The sequence below is a fragment of the Ovis canadensis genome, chromosome 18 (genome assembly GCF_042477335.2).
Source record: "Ovis canadensis isolate MfBH-ARS-UI-01 breed Bighorn chromosome 18, ARS-UI_OviCan_v2, whole genome shotgun sequence".
In the NCBI taxonomy this organism is placed as follows: domain Eukaryota; kingdom Metazoa; phylum Chordata; class Mammalia; order Artiodactyla; family Bovidae; genus Ovis; species Ovis canadensis.
The window spans coordinates 62,656,428-62,678,721 of record NC_091262.1 but is presented as its reverse complement, the minus strand read 5'-3'; the positions used below and the strand labels follow the sequence as shown (position 1 = coordinate 62,678,721).

At 38.6% G+C, this 22,294-nt stretch overlaps 1 protein-coding gene across 1 annotated transcript in view; it reads left to right on the top strand.

Annotated features, from left to right (window-relative positions):
• The first annotated feature begins 13,673 nt into the window (after positions 1-13,673).
• SEC23A (SEC23 homolog A, COPII coat complex component) overlaps positions 13,674-22,294 on the top strand; it is a 58,850-nt gene continuing 50,229 nt past the window's right edge. The window contains exons 1-5 of the mRNA XM_069558771.1: positions 13,674-13,856; positions 17,659-17,900; positions 19,280-19,337; positions 19,570-19,656; positions 20,570-20,806. Coding sequence (XP_069414872.1) covers positions 17,680-17,900; positions 19,280-19,337; positions 19,570-19,656; positions 20,570-20,806 — 603 coding nt within the window. The 5' untranslated portion in view covers positions 13,674-13,856; positions 17,659-17,679. The remainder of the gene's footprint in view (positions 13,857-17,658; positions 17,901-19,279; positions 19,338-19,569; positions 19,657-20,569; positions 20,807-22,294) is intronic.

The following is a 22,294-nucleotide window of genomic DNA, read 5'->3' as shown; positions in this document are numbered from 1 at the left end:
AAGAGAAACTTAACTTTTTAGAAATCTGAACTTCTAAAACTATAATAACCATTTCTTCCTAGGAAGAACTATTTCTAAGATATTTAACTGCTTCTGAGGCCCTGTTTTTAAAGATTTCCAGTCACTTCTCAGTTTATAATGGAAAGATTTTTATGTTTCAATATTTCTTACATTGGTGCTTGGCTGTGGGAGTAATATGAAGGTTGTGAGCACAGAATGTATGTTTATTGATGACAGAAGCATCTGCTAAGTCAAACTTGCAGAGCTAAATGAAAAATTTGTCCCTGTACTTTATGTCCTTTTGAGCAGCTCAGTTATTTTCAAGTATTAGTGTATATAAGAATTATCTGCAAGAAATTACTGAAAATACAGACTCCTGGGTCCTATAACTCTCTCCTCCAGAGTTTCTGACTCTTGTTTATTGGCTGTAGGACTCTGAACCTGAAATTTTTTGAAAGCATTCCAAGTGAGAAACATAGCTTAGTCCATCCATTTTATCTTTTCCTCCTTATTCTTTAAGATTTACTCCCCGAGAATTTGGGGCTTCCATGTGGTGTTAGTGGTAAAGAACTCACCTGGCAATGCAGGAGACATAAGAGACATGGGTTCGATCGCTGGGTTGGCAAGATCCCTTGGAGGATGGCGTGACAACCCAGTCCAGTATTCTTGCCTGAAAAATCCCATGGAGAGAGGAGCCTGGCAGGCTACAGTCCATAGGCTCTCAAAGAGTCAGACATGACTCAAACAACTTATCACACACCCTAGAATTCTGTCTTACCATACTTTGTCAGTTCTTTTCTCCTTGGCCACAGTCTGAAATTTCGCTTGTCACTTTTATGCCATTAAACTTTAATAAATTCAGTCATCCAATTCACGTTTCAGTTAAGTTCAGTTCAGTCGTTCAGTCATGTCCGACTCTTTGCGACCCCATGAATCGCACCACGCCAGGCCTCCGTCTCCATCACCAACTCCTGGAGTCCACCCAAACCCATGTCCATTGAGTCAGTGATGCCATCTAACCATCTCATCCTCTGTTGTCCCCTTCTCCTCCTGCCCCCAATCCCTCCCAGCATCAGGGTCTTTTCCAATGAGTCAGCTCTTCCCATCAGGTGGCCAAAATATTAGAGTTTCAGCTTCAACATCACTCCTTCCAATGAACACCCAGTACTGATCTCCTTCAGAATGGACTGGTTGGATCTGCTTGCAGTCCAAGGGACTCGAAAGAGTCTTCTCCAACACCACAGTTCAAAAGCATCAATTCTTCTGCCCCCAGCCTTCTCTCTATAAAGAGAGTCTCTCTATAAAGAGAGTCTGACTCTCACATCCATACATGACTACTTGAAAACCATAGCCTTGACTAGACAGACCTTTGTTCACAAAGTAATGTCTCTGCTTTTTAATATGCTGTCTAGGTTTATCAGTTTTCTATTATGTGTCAGACACTATCGTAGGGATTGGGCTTTATTAGGTAATGTGGGGACAGTGGAGGTTTGCTGTCGGGAAATGGGGACAATTTTGAGGAGGACAATTCTGATGAATCCTGTTCCTTGATTAAATACTTATATGTGATTTTTTAGGCCTGACCATGTGTGCATGCTCAGTCACTTCAGTCATGTCTGACTCCCTGCTACTCTATGGACTGTAGCCTGCCAGGCTCCTCTGTCCATGGGATTCTCCAAGCAAGAATACTGGAGTGGGTTGCCATGTCCTCCTCCAGGGGATCTTCCCGACCCAGAGATAGAGCCAGGCTAATTTCAGTTTCTTAGAAACTGCTTTTCTCTTTCTTGGGCTAAATGTTTTATACAGTTTATCATGATATGTTGTTATTCTAAGTGGTAAGTACAATTATTATATTTATTTTCAGATGAAGAAACTGGCTCAGAAAAGGTTATATAACATGCCCAGATAATACAGCTAGGAAGTGGATGGAGGTGAGAGTCCATCTTGGGTAGTCAGATTAATGAACCATTGCTCTAAAAATTACTATACTCCACAAGATACAGCTCATCTCTTGTGAGAGCCCTTATGACCCACTGTAAAGAGCAATATTGCATAGGAACCTGGAATGTTAGGTCCATGAGTCAAGGCAAATTGGAAGTGGTCAAACAGGAGATGGCAAGAGTGAACCTTGACATTCTAGGAATCAGTGAATTAAAATGGACTGGAATGGGTGAATTTAACTCAGATGACCATTATATCTACTATTGTGGACAGGAATCCCTTAGAAGAAATGGAGTAGCCATCATGGTCAACAAAAGAGTCTGAAATGCAGTATTTGGACGCAGTCTCAAAAATGACAGAATAATCTCTGTTCATTACCAAGGCAAACTATTCAGTATCACGGTAATCCAAGCTTATGCCCCAACTAGTAATGCTGAAGAAGCTGAAGTTGAATGGTTCTATGAAGACCTACAAGACCTTTTAGAACTAACACCTAAAAAAGATGTCCTTTTCATTATAGGGAACTGGAATGCAAAAGTAGGAAGTCAAGAAACACCTGGAGTAACAGGCAAATTTGGCCTTGGAGTACAGAATGAAGCAGGGCAAAGGCTAATAGAGTTTTGCCAAGAGAACGCACTGGTCACAGCAAACACCCTCTTCCAACAACACAAGAGAAGACTCTACACATGGACATCACCAGATGGCCAACACCGAAATCAGATTGATTATATTCTTTGCAGCCAAAGATGGGGAAGCTCTATACAGTCAGCAAAAACAAGACCGGGAGCTGACTGTGGCTCAGATCATGAACTCTTTATTGCCAAATTCAAACTGAAATTGAAGAAAGGGAAAACCACTAGACCATTCAGTTCAGTTCAGTTGCTCAGTCGTGTCCGACTCTTTGCGACCCCATGAATCGCAGCATGCCAAGCCTCCCTGTCCATCAGAAACTTCCAGAGTTCACTCAGAGTCAAGTCCATCGAGTTCGTGATGCCATCCAGCCATCTCATCCTCGGTCGTCCCCTTCTCCTCCTGCCCCCAATCCCTCCCAGCATCAAAGTCTTTTCCAATGAGTCAGCTCTTCACATGAGGTGGCCCAAGTATTGGAGTTTCAGCTTTAACATTATTCCTTCCAAAGAAATCCCATTTAGGTATGACCTAAATCAAATCCCTTATGATTATACAGTGGAAGTGAGAAATAGATTTAAAGGACTAGATCTGATAGACAGAGTGCCTGATGAACTATGGACAGAGGTTCACGACATTGTACAGGAGACAGGGATCAAGACCATCCCCATGGAAAAGAAATGCAAAAAAGCAAAATGGCTGTCTGGGGAGGTCTTAGAAATAGCTGTGAAAAGAAAAGTGAAAAGCAAAGCAGGAAAGGAAAATATAAGCATCTGAATGCAGAGTTCCAAAGAATAGCAAGAAGAGATAAGAAAGCCTTCCTCAGCAATCAATGCAAAGAAATAGAGGAAAACAACAGAATGGGAAAGACTAGAGATCTCTTCAAGAAAATTAGAGATACCAAGGGAACATTTCATGCAAAGATGGGCTCGATAAAGGACAGAAATGGTATAGACCTAACAGAAGCAGAAGATATTAAGAAGAGGTGGCAAGAATACACAGAAGAACTGTACAAAAAAGATCTTGACGACCCAGATAATCACAATGGTGTGATCACTTATCTAGAGCCAGACATTCTGGAATGTGAAGTCAAGTGGGCCTTAGAAAGCATCACTACGAACAAAGCTAGTGGAGGTGATAGACTTCCAGTTGAGCTATTTCAAATCCTGAAAGATGATGCTGTGAAGTGCTGCACTCAATATGCCAGCAAATTTGGAAAACTCAGCAGTGGCCATAGGACTGGAAAAGATCAGTTTTCATTCCAATCCCAAAGAAAGGCAATGCCAAAGAATGCTCAAACTATGGCACAATTGCACTCATCTCACATGCTAGTAAAGTAATGCTCAAAATTCTCCAAACCAGGCTTCAGCAATACGTCAACTGTGATCTTCCAGATGTTCAAGCTGATTTTAGAAAAGGCAGAGGAACCAGAGATCAAATTGCCAACATCCACTGGATCATGGAAAAAGCAAGAGAGTTCCAGAAAAAGATCTATTTCTGCTTTATTGACTATGCCAAAGCCTTTGACTGTGTGGATCACAATAAACCGTGGAAAATTCTGAAAGAGATGGGAATACCAGACCACCTGACCTGCCTCTTGAGAAACCTATATGCAGGTCAGGGAGCAACAGTTAGAACTGGACATGAAACAACAGACTGGTTTCAAATAGGAAAAGGAGTACATCAAGGCTGTATATTGTCATCCTGCTTATTTAACTTCTATGCAGAGTACATCATGAGAAATGCTGGACTGGAAGTAACGCAAGCTGGAATCAAGATTGCTGGGAGAAATATCAGTAACCTCAGATATGCAGATGACACCACCCTTATGGCAGAAAGTGAAGAGGAACTAAAGAGCCTCTTGATGAAAGTGAAAGCAGAGAGTGAAAAAGTTGGCTTAAAGCTCAACATTCAGAAAAGGAAGATCATGGCATTCCCGTCACTTCATGGGAAATAGATGGGGAAACAGTGGAAACAGTGTCAGACTATTTTTCTGGGCTCCAAAATCACTGCAGATGGTGATTGCAGCCATGAAATTAAAAGACGCTTACTCCTTGGCAGGCAATTTATGACCAACCTAGATAGCATATTGAAAAGCAGAGACATTACTTTGTCAACTAAGGTCCGTCTAGTCAAGGCTATGGTTTTTCCAGTAGTCATGTATGGATGTGAGAGTTGGACTGTGAAGAAAGCTGAGAGCCGAAGAATTGATGCTTTTGAACTGTTGTGTTGAAGAAGAATCTTGAGAGTCCCTTGGACGGCAAGGAGGTCCAACCTGCCCATTCTAAAGGAGATCCTGGGTGTTCATTGGAAGGACTCATGCTAAAGCTGAAACTCCAATACTTTGGCCACCTCATGGAAAGAGTTGATTCACTGGAAAAGACCCTGATTCTGGGAGGGATTCGGGGCAGAAGAAGAAGTGGACGACAGAGGATGAGATGGCTGGATGTCATCACCAACTCAATGGAGATGAGTTTGAGTAAACTCCTGGAGTTGGTGATTGACAGGGAGGTCTGGCGTGCTGCGATTCATGGGGTCGCAAAGAGTCGGACACGTCTGAGCGACTGAACTGGAACTGAAACTGGCAATTCCAGAGAGAGGCAATTCTATTAGATGCAAGGTCATACCCTTTGGGCACGAACAGTCAGTCTCTGTCTCTGAGAGTGCTGTTTGTAAGTTTTTGAATCCAGATCCACAAAGCGTACTTGATGCCAGAAAGTTGAAGCAAGGTCTAATTTAATTATAGAAACCCCAAACCTAAAACTTTACTCCTCTTTTAAAGTAAGAATACAAATCTAGGTCCTTCCTTTTAAAGTAGGAGTTCTCTTCTTTGCTACATGGTTTTAATAATTCTTATGTTCTTTAGAAATCAAATAAACATTAGATAAAAAGAAAAGGAAAAAAACTTTAAAAAAATATTTAAAAATAACCATGTTCTGCTTCTTTAGCTATAACTGAATGAAGAACCGATCATACAATTTCATTTGTTTTGTTTGATCACGTGTACTCTTAGTAATTAATTATGGATTTGGTCAGAGTGGCAGAATGAAATGATATTGAAGTATAATACTGGTGGGGCACTCTGTGGAATAGAAACAATTGCTGTTTGAACAAGAGCTATAAATTTTAATGCCAAGTCTCGCCCACATTTAAAGAGGCTATGATAGGCATGCAACTAATGCTAAGTGCTCTAGGTGTTAAATGGACATAAACACCCTGACCGTGGATATGCTACTTAAACTCTATTATCCTCACATTCATTTGTTATGTACAGGGGTTAGACTAACTGATCACTGAGATCTGTTTGAGTTTAGAATTGTATAACTCGTGTATAATTCTTTTTTGCAGATTATCAATTTTTTTGTTGAAGTAGAGTTGAATTACATTTTGTGTTTGTTGCTGCTCTACAGCAAAGTGATTTCATTATACTTATATTTATATATTTATACATTCTTTTTTAATATTCTTTTCCATTATGGTTTATCATAGCATATTGAATATAGTTCTTTGTGCTATGCAGTAGGACTTTGTTGTTTATTCATTCTATGCATAAAAGCCTGTATTTGCTGGCCCCATCCTCCCACTCCATCCCTCCCCCTTGATAATCACCAGTCTGTTCTCTGTGTTTTGGTTCTGTTTCTGTTTCATAGATAGGTTCATTTGTGTTATATTTTAGAATCCATATGTAAGTGGTATCTTATGTTATTTGATTTTCTCTTTCTGACTTACATCACTTAGTATCATAATCTCTAGCTGCATCCATGTTGTTCCAAATGGCAGTTTTAAAATCACTGAGTAGTATTCCATTGTATATATGTACCACATCTTCTTTATCCATTCATCTGTCAATGGGCATTTAGGTTGTTTCCATGTCTTGGCTGTTGTGAATAGCGCTGCTATGAACATAGGACTGCATGTGTGTTTTTCAACTAGAATTTTGTCTGGATCTGTGCCCAGGAGCGGGATTGCTGGATCATATGGTAACTCTAGTTTTAGTTTTCTGAGGAATCTTCATCTTGTTTTCCACAGTGGCCGCATCAACTTACATTCCCATCAACAGTGTAGAAGGGCTCCCTTTTCTTCATACCCTTTCCAGCATTTGTCGTTTGTAGAGTTTTTGATGATGGTCATTCTGACTGGTGTGAAGTGGTACCTCATTGTAGCTATGATTTGAATTTCTCTAATAAATTGTGATGTTGATTATTTAGGTCTTCTGCCCATTTTTGGAACTAATAAAATAGATCTACATTTTCATTAAGGTCAAACATGAACGAAAATTTATTATCATGTGTATACTGCAATAAGAATATGCAAAATGAAATCCTGAAATTGAAAAGGATTCATCATTCAAGGTGATTTAAAACTAGATAACACTATAATGGAAAACTATTTTATGAAGTTAATATAACATTCCAAGACTATTTTTCAGATTTTTAAAATCACTTTGCTGATAAAGGTCCGTAGGGTTAAAGCTATGGTTTTTCCAGTAGTCATGTATGGATGCTAGAGTTGGACCAGAAAGAAGGCTGAATGCTGAAGAATTGATGCTTTTGAACCGTGGTGCTGTAGAAGACTCTTGAGAGTCCCTTGGACAGCAAGGAGACCAAGCCACTCAATCCTAAAGGAAATCAACCCTGAATATTCATTGGAAGGGCTGATGCTAAAGCCGAAGCTCCAATACTTTGGCTATCAGATGTGAAAAGCTGACCTACTGGAAAAGAAACTGATGCTAGGAAAAATTGAGGGCAGGAGGAGAAGGGGGAGATAGAGGATGGCATCACAGACTCAATGGACATGAGTTTGAACAAACTCCAGGAGATAATGAAGGACAGGGAAGCCTGGCATGCTGCAGTCCATGGGGTTGCAAAGAGCTGGACACACATAGCAACTGAACAACAACAGTTGTAGTTGTATGCGCAGCCTACAACACTATATGGACTATGATATCACATATGCAATATATATGGACACTCTGCTGATGCTTAGTATTACTTTTTCTAGTGAGTACTCCAAAAATATTTGGGTAGTGTCTTATAATGTCACCATCTGAACAAATAGCAGACAATCCATGTTAGAAAAAAAACTACAGGTGGTTCATTTATTCCCTGGTCTAGTCGTTTGGTGCTTTTACTGTTGTGACCCAGGTTCAATCCTTGGGCAGAGAGAGCACTGAGATCCCACAGGACAAAAACCAAAAAACAGATTAAACCAGAAAGAAAAAGTCGAGGCGAAGGCTCCATCTGCTGGTGACCCTATGCAATTTCAAGAGATTTGTATTCTTTGACTGTACTACTGGAATCTCCAGTTTGGAAAAACCTGTGGGTTCAAAAGTGGGAAGGAAAATATTAGCTGTTACACATTAACTAGTGATTAAAGTGACTAATGACCGAAGACAAAGTCATAGGTTGTTTAGAACACTTGCCCCTAGATAGTCCCTGGAAAAAGTCCAAGGTCAAATATCTTTGGGAAATGTACACAAATGCCACTCTTAAAGATTCACAATGAATATTAACATATTAAAACTCTTGACAAGTTAAGAGACCTATTTTACATAACTGGCATTTCCAGACTTTATTTGACCATGAGACTGCTCCTTCTTCCTCTCTTTTTTTGATTTGCTGTTGTTCAGTCACTCAGTTGTGTCCAACTTTTTGTGACCCCATAGACTGCAGTATGCCAGGCTATTCTGACATTTTCAAAAAATACCAGTTTGAAGTAATTATCTTAGGAGTATTTGCTTTTAAAAAAGACTTTTTCTGTGGGGAGGTTTATGTCAGATTTTATAGTTTTACAGTCAATCTAAATACATAAGAATGATAATGATAAAAACAGTATTTTATAATTGTTTAGGTTTTATGCTCAATTCATATTTGAGGGAACAGTCATTTTGTGCTAGGACTTACAGGGTGATGTAACTGAAAGCAAACAGTTATAATCAGTTGCATGTTGGTAAATGTTTAACTAGCAGCCTTCAGGTTTACATATTGATCTAAAATGCCTTGGTCTAGGGATGTCTATAATTAAATTGAAAGCCCGTACAGATTTTTTTGGAGATTTTCCCTTTTTCCAATTCATTGTCTGACTCCTTTCTCAGGAGCTCAAGAAATTTTCCATTGTTTAAAATGGCCATACTCTTCAAAGCAATCTACAGATTTAATGCAATATTTGTCAAATTGCCCATTACATTTTTCACAGAAGTAGAACAAATAATCCTAAAAATTTTATGGAACTTCAGAAGACCCAGAATTGCTAAAGCAATCCTGAGGAGAAAGAACGAAGTTGGAGGCATAACCCTCCCAGACTTCAGACATTACTACAAAGCTAGAGTAATCAAAGCAGTGCTGTGTGTTGTTCAGTTGCTAAGTCGTGACCAGCTCTTTGAGACCAGAATACTGCAGTGGGTTCTCCAGGGAATCTTCCCAGACCAGGGATCAAACTTGTATCCTCTGCATTGGCAGGTGGATTCTATTCTGAGCCACCAGAGAAGCCCAAACAGTGTGGTAGTACTACACAAAACAGACATATGCATCAGTGGAACAGAAAAGAGAGAGCCCAGAAATTAGCTCACACATGTATGGTTAATTGATCTTCAACAAAAGAGGCAAGAATATACAATGGGGAAAAGACAGTCTCTTTAGCAAGTGGTGTTGGGAAACCTGGACAGTTGCATGTAAATCAATGAAGTTAGAACACACTCTCACACCATTTGCAAAAATAAGCTCAAAATGACTTAAGACTTAAATGACATGATACCATGAAACTCGTAGAAGAGAACATAGGCAAAACATTCTCTACTATGAATCTTAGCTGTATTTTCTTAAGTCAGACTGATCTAGTCAAAAGAATATATACACATATCTATCTATACCTATGTGTCAGAATCACTTTGCTGTATACCAGACCAAAAACAAACACAACATTGTAAATCAACTATACTTCAATTAAAAATTTTTTTCCCATTCTCTATTCTTCTTCAGATCAAAACTACTTTACTTTCAATATATCAGAAAAAATAGTCTTCATCGTTTACCATCTGGACTCATTATCCTTTTTAAGTTTATATCTTCAAGTCATTTCATGAATAACTGATACATATTTAGATTAAAGGGATATTCAATAAAGTCATTATTTAAAAAAGAATAAAAGGATAATAGAGAGCAACTTTATTGGAAATTTAAATAAGTAATCTAAGCATAGAAAATCCCAGTTTTTATTCCCTATTTTCCTGGTTTTGAAGATATACCCCAAATGGGCAATGTGCTCTGAACGCAACTACCTTCTCATTGCCTGCAATAATGTGTCTGGAACACATCCATCTTACATATAGTGACTGCAAATTCCAAATACATTACTACTGCATACTATGAATTGCTTATTGTTACTTCTGGTTTTTTTTGGAGTTGCATCATCAAAACATAAGAATTTTCTGAAACCTTTAAAGGCTCGTCATTTTGTTGAATAGAGGACATATCTTCTTTGCTACCTAGTTGCAAAACATTTGTATTTTTAGTTTAATAAATGAGCAACTCAAAGAATTTTTAATTTCCTGATTATCTGTTTCCTTCTTATCATCTTTGTATACAAAACTGCCATTTGCAAATATCCCTTTAAGAATCTTATCAAGTAAATTATCCATATAAACATCATAAAAGATGAAAGAATTCCATAATATATGCTCTTAGCAAAATAAGATCATGCAGATGCTTATGGAATGAAGTTATTCCTTTTGAATGAATAACTAAATGAGAATATCACAGTTTTTGTCTTTAGAAATATATTGTTGACTCATTAATTCTTTACTTAGAAACATTCATTTAGGAAATGGTCATCTAAAGATTCTTAGTTTAAGATTTTGCTCTCATTATTAGAGAGCAATTTCTGTATTTCTATTTCTGTGTTCATCTTCTGAATTCTCAACTATATTCAATGAAAGCTAGAGGCATAGTACAAAGATCTTGAAAGAAGTTATAGTACTTGGAGCACTGCAAAAAGAAAACTGAAGGATAATGCAATATGATGACTTACTTCACTATTCTATCATCTTAGGTAATTATATCATTTTCCATTTTCTTATTATTTTAGTATATTTTGAAGCATAGTTTGGAACAATTAATCATTAATGATGAAATAATTCCATGGATGATGAAGTAGCAGAATGTTGCAAGACAGGAAAAATAAGATCAGTAAGTTTCCATGGTGTATCCTAGATTTACAAGAGTTCAATGGACCCATGTAACTACTTCAAATAAAACAAAATTTTATCCTTTTTTTTAATCCTATTTTTTAAAATGAATTTTTGTGTTTTGGAAGACCTTTAAGAAAGAATAAAAGTTGTAAAAAATCAATCCTTACAAACAGTACTCCCAGAAGAGGAAATCTTTGAAAACGAAAGTTGGATCTAATAGATCCTAATATCCTAACCTAAGGGTTAACTCTTAAACTCATTAATCTTTAAGTACATAAAGACAGATATAATTGAATTTGTTACCCATCCTAACATTTATTTCATTGTGATAGGAAACAACAGCCTTTTGTCCAGCTGAAAACATAAACATTATGAGTTCTTAGACTTCACTGAGTTGGATGGCAATGATCCCTCTCTGGGGACCATAAAATGAATGAAATTACCAAAGGTGCTGTACTTTGATCTATTCCTCACGGAATTCCAGGATCCCAGTGGATCCTCTCATCTGTCTCTATTAACCCTACTCATTCTTAGATCTTGTTTTTTGTGTGTGAATGTCCGTATTCCACCTTTATATCATTGTCTACAGCTATTTACTTGCTGTACTTTCAGTCGAGAATTCTTGTTAAGGTGGCACACTGACCCCACTTTGTTTGCAGGTCTGTACAGAATTTTGGCCTTTGATTCCCATTTCCTCTTCAGGAGTGTTTAAAATCTGACAACCAAAGTCATCCTCTTTTATCTTACAAAACAAGCTTTGAGAAAGTAAATTATGTATTTGCTATGTATCTTCTTTCTTGTGAATATAAGCTTTGAAGAACAAAAAAATTAATCATTTTCTCTGTGCAGTAAAATGCTTATAGGGCTAAGCATGGCAAGAATTTAGGTGTTGTCCTTTTTGGAAATAATTTCACGAACAATCTGTGACATGGAGTGACTCCTGCCATATCAATAAATAAGAAATGTCACAGACATCAGCAATTTTGGAACACAATGCCTTCTGTCCAGCAGATGCTGCCATGCCCCTCTCCCTACCCTCCACCCCCAGGATTGCTGAGAAGCTAGGGGAAGCAGCCATCTGCCACATTTGCCACTTCTTACGGTGAACAAGGAATTAAGGATGTAAACAATCAGGAAACAGGATTTGGCCCCAGAGAGTTGAGGTCCATATGAAAGGAATGAAGTCAGTGAGCCCAGAGACTTGCATTTTCCCATACATAGAATGCTAAATTCCTTAACTTGATTTCTGATTTCCCTTCAGTTCAGTTCAGTTCAGTCGCTCAGTCGTGTCCGACTCTGCAACCCAGTGGACTGCAGCATGCTAGGCTTCCCTGTCCATCACCAACTCCTGGAGTTTACTCAAACTTGTGTCCATTCAGTCCGGGATGCGATCCAACCATCTCATCCTCTGTCATCCCCTTCTCCTCCTGCCTTCAATCTTTCCCAGCATCAGGGGCTTTTCCAGTGAGTCAGTTCTTCACATGAGGTGGCCAAAGAATGTGAGTTTCAGCTTCAGCATCAATCCTTCCGATGGATATTCAGGACTGATTTCCTTTAGGATGGACTGTTAGATCTTCTTGCAGTCCAAGGGACTCTCAAGAGTCTTCTCCAACACCACAGTTCAAAAGCATCAGTTCTTTGACACTCAGCTTTCTTTATAGTTCAACTCTCACACCCATACATGACTACTGGAAAAACCATAGTTTTGACTAGATGGATCTTTGTTGGCAAAGTAATGTCTCTGCTTTTTGATACGCTGTCTAGGTTGGTCATAACTTTCCTGCCAAGGAGTAAGCATCTTTTAATTTCATGGCTGCAGTCATCATCTGCAGTGATTTTGGAGCCCCCCAAAATAAAGTCAGCCACTGTTTCCACTGTTTCCCCATCTATTTGCCATGAAGTTATGGGACCAGATGCCATGATCTTAGTTTTCTGAACGTTGTTTTCCCTTACCTCACAATAACCTTTGATGGTCACACTGCCTGCCCCACTTTGTTGTAAACTTGTATACAGCATGACTCCCCCTCTTGCCTCCTTGGAGCAATTTTCTCAGGTCTAGTGAGATGCTGCTTCTGGGCTCAAAGTTCTTAACATTCCCACCAAATAAAATACCTCTCTACTTTAAAGTTGTGACTATATTATTTTTTTAGTCAACAGACTCCTCACTGAAGGGTGGGGTTGCCTCAGGCCATCAAACTCGTGTCTTTCCCGCCAGTTTCTGTCTTTCCCATTTTGCTCAATTCTTTTCTTGAAAAGAGAAGCAGAAAACACATCAGGATGAATCAACCAAAGATTGTAGAGGGTGTGTATGTGTGTGTTGGTGTGTGTTTAGGGGGGAGAGGTGGCAGAGGCAGTGTAGGAGGGTAGGTAAACTGACTGGGAATACATCAATAGTGTATAAATAGTATGTAAGTTCTTCCAGATCGAATATTTGGCCTTTTTTGCCTACGCGGTATCATAGCATCGCAACTGTGCCTAGCACAAAGCAGACGAATGTTCAGTAAAGGGAACACCTCCGTTTCTCTCAACGAGGTGAGGAGTCTGGCGACAGAAGGTCGTACATCGTGGAGGCCCACGGGGACTGGGATCCGCCGTGACTCCCGGGAGAGGAGACCGCATCGCCACGACGCACCCCACCGTCGCGTTTTAGTTCCACCGGGTTTCGGCGCCTCCCCCGGGTATCCGCGTCAGGTTTGTCACTGTCGCCCCGCCCCTCCAGCTCCGTCTCCGCCTCTCTCCCCTCCCCTCTCTCCTCCCCTTCTCCAACCTCCGGGCTCCGCCGCGGTCCCGCTCGCTCCCCTGCGGTTCTGCGGCTCGCTCGCCCCGCCCCCAGGATGGCCCCGCCCCATCCCCGCCCCTCCCCTCCCGCCCCGCCCCTCCCCTCCCGCCCCGCCCCTCCCCTCCCGCCCCGCCCCTCCCCCTCCCTTTGACGTGGCAGAGGCGGCACCAGCCATGTTGGTCCAGCAGAATTCTGTGCGCAGGCCGGGGGCGGGGCTGCGCGGTCCGGGATTGCGGTGCCACGGCCGCTCCCGCTCGGCGGAGGGCACGGATTTGTCAGGTAGAGGCTGCGACAGGCGCGGATCTCGTACGTGGTGGCACTGTGGTAAGGATCGATTTCGGGGCCGCGAGCGCTCGCTGGGAAGCGGGGGAAGGTCGGCGGCGGGTCCGCGGGCCGGGGTCTCGAGGGTGGTGCCCACTCTGCCCTCTGGGTGCCCCGGGCTAGGTAGCGGTGCCCTGGGGCTGCGACCCTGCCCGTCGGGGGCTGCCTTGAGCCCTGAACTTGTCACCTTCTCACCTACCACCTCTGCTTAGTTCTGTAAGGGCCTGGGAACCCGGCTCCCTCACCCACCTCCCCCCGATCACAAATGAGAGTCGAGTAAAAAACAGCAGTTAGGGCATCTCTCGCAGCACCCAACCCTCCGCTCATGGCCTATCTGCCTTCCCCACCGCACTCCACCCCACCCCATCGCCGCTTCTGGGTACTTTGGCTTCTTGGTTCATTCCTTGTCTCTTCAGAAGAGCTCTAGACTTTGACCCGAGGTGACTTGACACTCGTAGTTTGGCCTTCGGAGTTAAAGGGGATAAGGAGAAAAGTGCCAGGTAGAGCTCACACCTTGGGCCTTGATTACAAATAGACTTAAGTTTTCAGATTGGACCCATCTTCCGTACTTCCATTTGGCCCTAAATGTTTTCCCGTTTTGGTGGGAAGGGAAAAGTCATAGTAAATCTTACTCTTGTAATCACTGGAGTGAGTATGTTGAATCCGGGAGCTTCCTCAAGGTCCACCCCTCAAAGGAGTGGATAACTAGCCAAGTGAACTTGGTTAAAAGAAGTTTAAGATTTAATTATAGATTTATGTTAAGTCTTCCTTTTCTGCCTTCTCCAGTAGTCTTAACTGACATCATTTTGGAAGTTCAGTCATTTTTAATTGGCTCAGAATTTTAGATTTGGAAGGGGCCTTGTAGTTTTCCAACCCAAACCCCTCATTTTACTGATGAGAATTTGAGGATCAGAGAGGTTAAGCTATTTGTGCAGTATAATAAATCTAGTCGTGGGAAGTAGTTGAAGACACTTCATTGAGGATTTTAGGACAGAAAAGTGGGAAAGCCACATTTAATTGTCTGTTAACAGATATATCTGATTGGAAGGAACTCAAATTTTACTTGCAATTTACAATGTGTTTCACTTAGCTATCTATAAAATGGCTAATGGGCATATATCTGATGTGCTAGGTTAAAGTGACTTAATGTTTCTTTACTTTTAGTTATACCATAAGAAAGTACATTCCCAATGATTGTAAGTTGTGCTGAAAAGGAGACATTTCTTTAGAATGGTCTTTTATGTTTTGTACCACTTAATAAAATGTAATGACTAGTATGTTGTCTGCATCCTAGTTTAGTGTTTGAATCAAAATTTTTTAGTTTTATGCTTTTATGCAGACAATATGAGGGGAGAGAATGCTTTTCAAATAATGCCATTTCATAAAGAGCTGGTTTGCAAAAGGACTTTGTTTCAGATATGCTGTTGTTGAATATGGGACCAAGCCTGGCAGGATTTGTTTTAGAGTGAGTGATTTTAAGATTAATTTCTTCCTTGGAAAGGTGAGGGAATTTGGGGAGGTGTTTTGCATGTCTCTGTAATCGGACCAGTTAAGATGAACAATGTGGGATATTTTTCAGACTGCCATTGAAAAGTGATAATGTAAGAAATAAATAGATGTGATTTAGAGAACAAATATGATCTTAGAGCAGAGCGATTGAGGAGACAAACAGTGAGGAAGAGGAGGGGAATTGTACTTAAATATCAATCAGGTGATACTAAGTATGTCTCAATAAAAAGTAAGGATGTCAAGTTACAATCCAGGCTTGTTGCCTCTTGTAGAAACTTAAACCTGGCCATTGCCTGTGTGTAGATGTCTTCATGATAAGTTTCATAGAGCCTTTCTCTACCAGCTTCCGTGCTTTTAAATTAAGCCCTAGAGTCCTAAAGAAGTGATTCTCAGGGCCTCTTTATATTCTTAAACATTATTGAGGATCCAGAAGAAAAGAAAAGAAAAGGAAAAAAAACCCAAAAAAGTCCCTCAGTCATGTCCTACGCTTTGCGACTCCATGGACTATACAGTACATGGAATTCTCCAGGCCAGAATACTAAAGTGGTTGCCTTTCCCTTCTCCAGGGGATCTTCCCAACCCAGGGATTGAACCCAGGTCTCCTGCTTTGCAGGAGGATTCTTTACCAGCTGAGTCAGGCTTAATAGAAGACAGGTGGATTTTCGGATCTACTTGCTGTCTGTTTTGATATGTCGTCTGGTTGAATACTATGAAGGAAATCTGGCCTCACGTAAACATGTAGCTGGAAAGCTCTTATTGTTTCCTATGCTAAAACTAAGGTTGGCATCTTCTAACTCCCCTCTGATTATCCTTGACCTTTGTTTTATCATTATCTTTCAACAGCCATTTTTTTCTCGAATGCTTCTGTTTTTCTCAAAGCCATCTCCTATATTTAGCTTTAAAATAATCTTTTCTAAACAAATCCAGTTATCTTAGGATTTCTCTCTACCCTTTGTCAGTCTTTGAAAAATCCATGATTGCTTTTGCTTAGTATAAAATTCCCTAGTTGTCTCTGAAATTCTGATAGGAGGAAACACAGTGTCTAATTGTTATTTTCTTTTTATATTTTCAATTAGGATATAATTGACTAATAACATTCTTATTTCTTTTAAAGAAGGGAAAGTTCTTAGCTGTTTAAGATACTTAGGTTTGTTAAGCATCAGTTTCTGTAATTTGTATTATCAAAATATATTTGAGCATTTTTCTGAAAACTGTTATATCTAATAATACCTTTTCTTCCCTCACGTATATTTTAGAATCAATTCCTCATCCCATCATTGTTCTTAGCAACTTCAGCATCCGTGCTGGCTCTGTGGCTACCCTACCTTGATAATTCTTCGATTCTTGATGCCATTCATCCCTCTCACAAATCTTCTAGCCAGCCAGATAGTACTTGAGATTCTATCTTCTTAGACCTTTAAATTTTATAATTTCCCTCCATCACTAACCACTGCTGCAGTTTGAGAGCATGAGAGAGACCTGTTGCCTAGGTAGGAGAGCTGGCATCCTAGTCAAACAGTTAGAGAATAACAAGATGAAGATGTCTTTTGATACCAGGCCCTAACCAAAATGGCATCTCCCTCTTCTGGTAGTGACTTTAAATGATTATATTGAAATTATATATCTCAAATTAGAGTTTAAAATGCTCTCATAAGTTGGAATGTTAGAAGTATTCTGAATTGTTTCTGCAAAAGAAGTAAGTGATGTATACATCACATGGAACACACTTATCATGCGTTTATTTCTTGTTCCTCAAATGGCCTGTATTAGTATGATAAAAAATGGCCTGTCTAAAATAGGAGTACCTCGTTTTAGAAAAATCTTTCTGTTGTGTACTCTTAAGCATTATCTTTAGCAAGTTTAATGGAAGCTTACTACCTTCTGGGTAGAAAAGCATGTGAGTTTTAGAATTTAATGTTTTTGACAATCTGTTTATTAGAATGATGTAACTCACAAGGTTGATACAGAAAACCTAGGACCTGGATTTTCCCCATTTTTGACCTAAATCAATAGGACATCAATTTTATCATTTATTATTTTTTCTGTAGTTTTTTTCAAGAGTGAATGAAAAAAGGAAAAAATACTTCTTTTGGGGCCTAATGAGCTTTGGGTTCTGTAGAGCTATTCATTATTTTGTTATAACTGAGGTCATTGTTCACTTGGTAATTTTTTTCTGAAATAATTATTTTCTTTCATTTATGATTTCTAATGGATGAGTATCAGTGGAACTGGGAAAAACATACTTACTTTGAATTTTCTTAATAGGATTTAAAACTATCTTTTAATTTTGTTACAGAAATAAGAATCAAGCTCTACCATGACAACCTATCTGGAATTCATCCAGCAAAATGAAGAACGAGATGGAGTCCGATTTAGTTGGAACGTCTGGCCGTCGAGTCGATTGGAAGCTACAAGAATGGTCGTTCCAGTAGCAGCCTTATTTACACCACTGAGGGAGAGACCAGATCTGCCGCCCATTCAATATGAACCTGTTCTCTGTAGTAGGACCACTTGCCGTGCCGTTTTGAATCCTTTATGGTAATTAAAGTATATGGAAAACACTAAAGTGTCCTTATGATTTTAAAAATGTAGTTTCTTACTTGTTCATTTATATAAAATGTTTTTGTTTATAGTTATTTTTTCAAATTAAAGTAGAACCAAAGAGCTACAAAATTTTAGACACATACAGGTTGTAATGAGTTAAAAAGAAACCACATACAGAATTGTCAGTATGTAAACTGTTAGATTCTATCAGTATTCTCTAGATACTGATGCTGGCTATCACCTCATTTTGTGTCATTTGTAAAGTCATAATGGAGTGGTATGGTGTTTCAAAAATGTTGTGATTTCTTGTTATATAAGCCAGACTCTGAAGAATCACCTTTTATTCCTCTTTCTACTCCCTCTCTTTCCACTCAATCCACTGGCAAATCTGGTGGATTCTGTCTCAAGAACATTACTGATCCTGTCTCTTATTCTCATTCTCTGCTAGTACATGGTGCTTCAAAAGATGGTAATCTTTTCTTGGGTGGTTTCATTATCCTCCTAACTGATCTTCCTGTTTCCATTCTTGCCTTTTATCAGTCTCTTCTCCACCCAGAAGAGTGGAGAATTACACTTATAATGAAAAATCCAAACCCCTTATCAAGACCTGTAAAGCTCTATATAATCTAGCCTGTGTATATTTCTGCCTTCATCTGTATCATCCATGTTCTTCATTTTCGCCTACATTATACCTTATCTTCTTTCTATTCTTGGATATACTTATTTCTACCACAGACTTTGTGCAATAGCTGCTATACATGCTGCCTGGATTGCTTTGCCCCCAGATTTTCCTGTAACTGGTTTCTTTTAATTTCAGTTACATTTTAGTTGTTTCTTAATTAAGGCTTTCCTTTAAAGTTGCCCTCCCAAATACTTTCTCATGTCTTGCGTTGTTATCTTTAGTTTTTATTATCACTATCTAAAAGTATCTTCTGCATTTATGCATTTATTGTTTATTGTCTTTCATTTCTAGAATATAAGCTTTATGATAGTAGGACGTTTGATCTCATTTACTTATCATCAGCACCTAGAATAATGGCATTCAATAACTATATATATTTGTATTGAATATGTGTTTTCTAGAGCTGAGTTTAGAAGTTACTGAGTCACTTGGAGAAAAAAATAGGATTATCTTAATTTATTGTTGGTATTTACTGAATATTAAAAGTTACAGTATATTCATTTTGGTGAACTTGTATGTGTTAAAAGTATGAACTAAATATTGGCAACACCTAAAGATACACGGCTTTTAAAGATTGCTTTCACTGTCAGTTTGAATTAATTCATTTTCAGAAAGAAGTTAATTTTATTGAAATTGGAATTTCTGCACAGTTTAGCTGAATTATGAGCTATTGTATCTTTTCTTAAAACAGTCAAGTGGATTATCGAGCGAAACTCTGGGCTTGCAACTTTTGTTATCAGAGGAATCAGGTAAGAAAGCCCCCAATTGTAGATGTTAATGCTGTAATACCAGTACTGGTCTATAGATGCAGGAAAATACACATTTAAAAATAAAGACTAATTTTTTATAGGATTAAATAAATAAATGATTAAAGTGTCTATTTTTAAGTGATTAAGTGATCAGGAAATAATTCTTTTCAGTTTAAAATTTCATTACTTGGTAATAATTTGTTAAAAAAATTTTGCTTTTTTCTACCTCTAGTTTCCACCGACTTACGCTGGTATATCTGAACTGAATCAACCTGCTGAACTTTTACCTCAGTTTTCTAGCATTGAATATGTAGTTCTGGTAAGAACATAAGAGTAACTCTTTAAGGAAGTTTAAAATATCCAGTAATTTAGCAGTGCTTTATACCAAAATAATTATTCAATTGAGCTGACTTAAAAGGCATCATTCTTCATTCTCACATTGAATTGATTGAGCATTTCAAGGGTAAGAACTGTCAAGGTCAGTTTGAGCAAGGTAATTTTTATTGTAGTTATTTGAAAGGTGGCCAGGATTTTGGGCGGGGAGGTTTGATTTGCTGTATCAAGTAGGTCAATAAATAGTAAAGTATCAATTTTGCTTTGTAGTTGAAAGGTTAGTTACAGATACTTGGTCAATATGATACTGGAGCCTAATGATATATCCCCAATTCTAATAATGAAATTACTCTTGAATTGGTTCTTGTTAGGAAAATAATTTTTCTTCCCTTTCTGAACAGCTTTACATAATTTAATACTTAAGTATTAAGGTAATGTCTTATGAATGTTGTAGAGAAAGCAGAATATGACTCACTTGAGTCTGTCACTAATTTGTCTGCTCTGACTAATTTCTAGTTCCCTTACAATGCAATTCAGATAAGATAATTATTTTATAAAAGTCACCTAATTTTGCTTTTAAGCTTTAAAGTTACTGTTTTCTTATTTTAAAAGAAATGCTTGTTGTAAGAAATGAAACTTCGTGCAGTTAAGTAAAATTGAAAGTGAAAATATCTTTCTTGTAACATGACTAATGCTCATAAACTTAATTTTTCACTTGATGATGTAGTGGATATATAATATTTCCTTTGTAAAATGGCTTTATTAGAATTCCATTGTTAAACATATAACACATTATTTAATTAGTCCTCTGTTGATTATCCTATATATTGAGCTGAAGTGTTATACTTTTAAAACAACATTTAAAACAACATGTTTTTAATCACAATATTTTTTAAAAGCGTGGTCCTCAGATGCCTTTGATATTCCTCTATGTGGTTGATACTTGCATGGAAGATGAAGATTTACAAGCCCTGAAAGAATCTATGCAGATGTCACTAAGCCTTTTACCACCTACAGCTTTGGTTGGCTTAATTACTTTTGGGAGAATGGTGCAGGTTCATGAACTTGGATGTGAGGGCATTTCAAAAAGCTATGTCTTTAGAGGAACAAAAGATCTGTCTGCCAAACAACTGCAGGTAAGCAACAAGAATGGTAGTTTGCCTGTCTCTGCATATCACTCTATGTATGTCTAAAAATGCCTTCTAGATATATGTTTCCAGAAAATATTATGAATGACTAATATAGTTATATTATAATGATATTATATGTTATAACTATTATATAACTATAACTATAACTATTATATGTTATAACTATATTATATTATATAACTATTTAAATGTAGTGTTGGCCTCAGCTTTCTTTCATTTGCCTTACACTGTAATCATAGAGATTGAAGACCCTTCACTTTTGAAGTATCTGTAAAACTTAGAGTGAAACTGAAACTGTTTTACTAAAGATTTGAAGGTTTGTAGAAGAGGCATTCTGAAGACTGAGAGAAGGCAACCACTTTTGTTTCTTTGCATGTCACTTAGGAACTAAACACTTTGTGTTTGGCAAGGGGAGATATTTTAAGTCTTGAAAGTTAATAGGTGAACTGTGAATATATATATATATATATTCATACACTGGGATATTTTTGTCTTTGGAGCAAATTAAAGCCTTGTCTGGGGGAGTTATGTGCAACATACTAGGATTATCTTGGTATATTTTTCAAAATCTTTTTCTGTCTAGATATTTTGATAGATGCTGAGAGATATTCGTATTACTTTAAATATGTTCATAGATTGGAAGATAGTTGAGAGGGCAGAGAATGTTCATATAAGTCAGAGAATTAAGGAGCATAGACATGTGAGATGTTTATTCCTTTATAACCCCCCTTATACAATTCCTTATTATTTCTCCATCATATTTATTATTACACTTTTACTTTTATATTTGCATTTATTTTTTGCGGCATTTATTCCCAGGCCATAAGTTTTTGTTTCTTCAGTTTCTTCTGGGATATCTTTTTCTTCTGTGCAGCCTCCTCTTCTGGTTTAGGAACAATCTGTTCTTTCTCAGTAAGGATCATCTCAATGTGGCAGGGAGAGCTCATGTAGGGGTGGATCCGACCATGAGCTCTGTAAGTGCTGCACCGCATCTGGGGGGCTTTGTTCACTTGGATGTGCTCAATGACCAGAGAATCTACATCTAAGCCCTTAAGTTCAGCATTACTCTCTGCGTTTTTGAGCATGTGTAGTAAAAATTCAGCACTCTTTTGGGCCACCGACCCTGTGTCTAGCCCCACTGTTTGGCCTGTGCACACCTACCAACTCTACCGTTGGAACGACGGAATGGCACACATTGCTTCTTTAAAGTGACATCCTTCAGATACTTGCTGGCTTTTCGGGTATGCATACCCTTTATGGCCTGGGCAGTTTCACGAGTATTCTTAAAGTGAACCCGAAGATTTGAACCTCTTGATTTGTATGATTTTGTGGGGTTTTCTGGGTCAAGTGAATAGTGCACCATTTTTAGGGGTCACCTCAGGCTGCTTAGCAGAAAAGCATCATTACACTTAATTTAGCTAATGCTTTAACTTTTGTTGGTTTCACCAGATTTAAATTTTCATACAGTCAGGG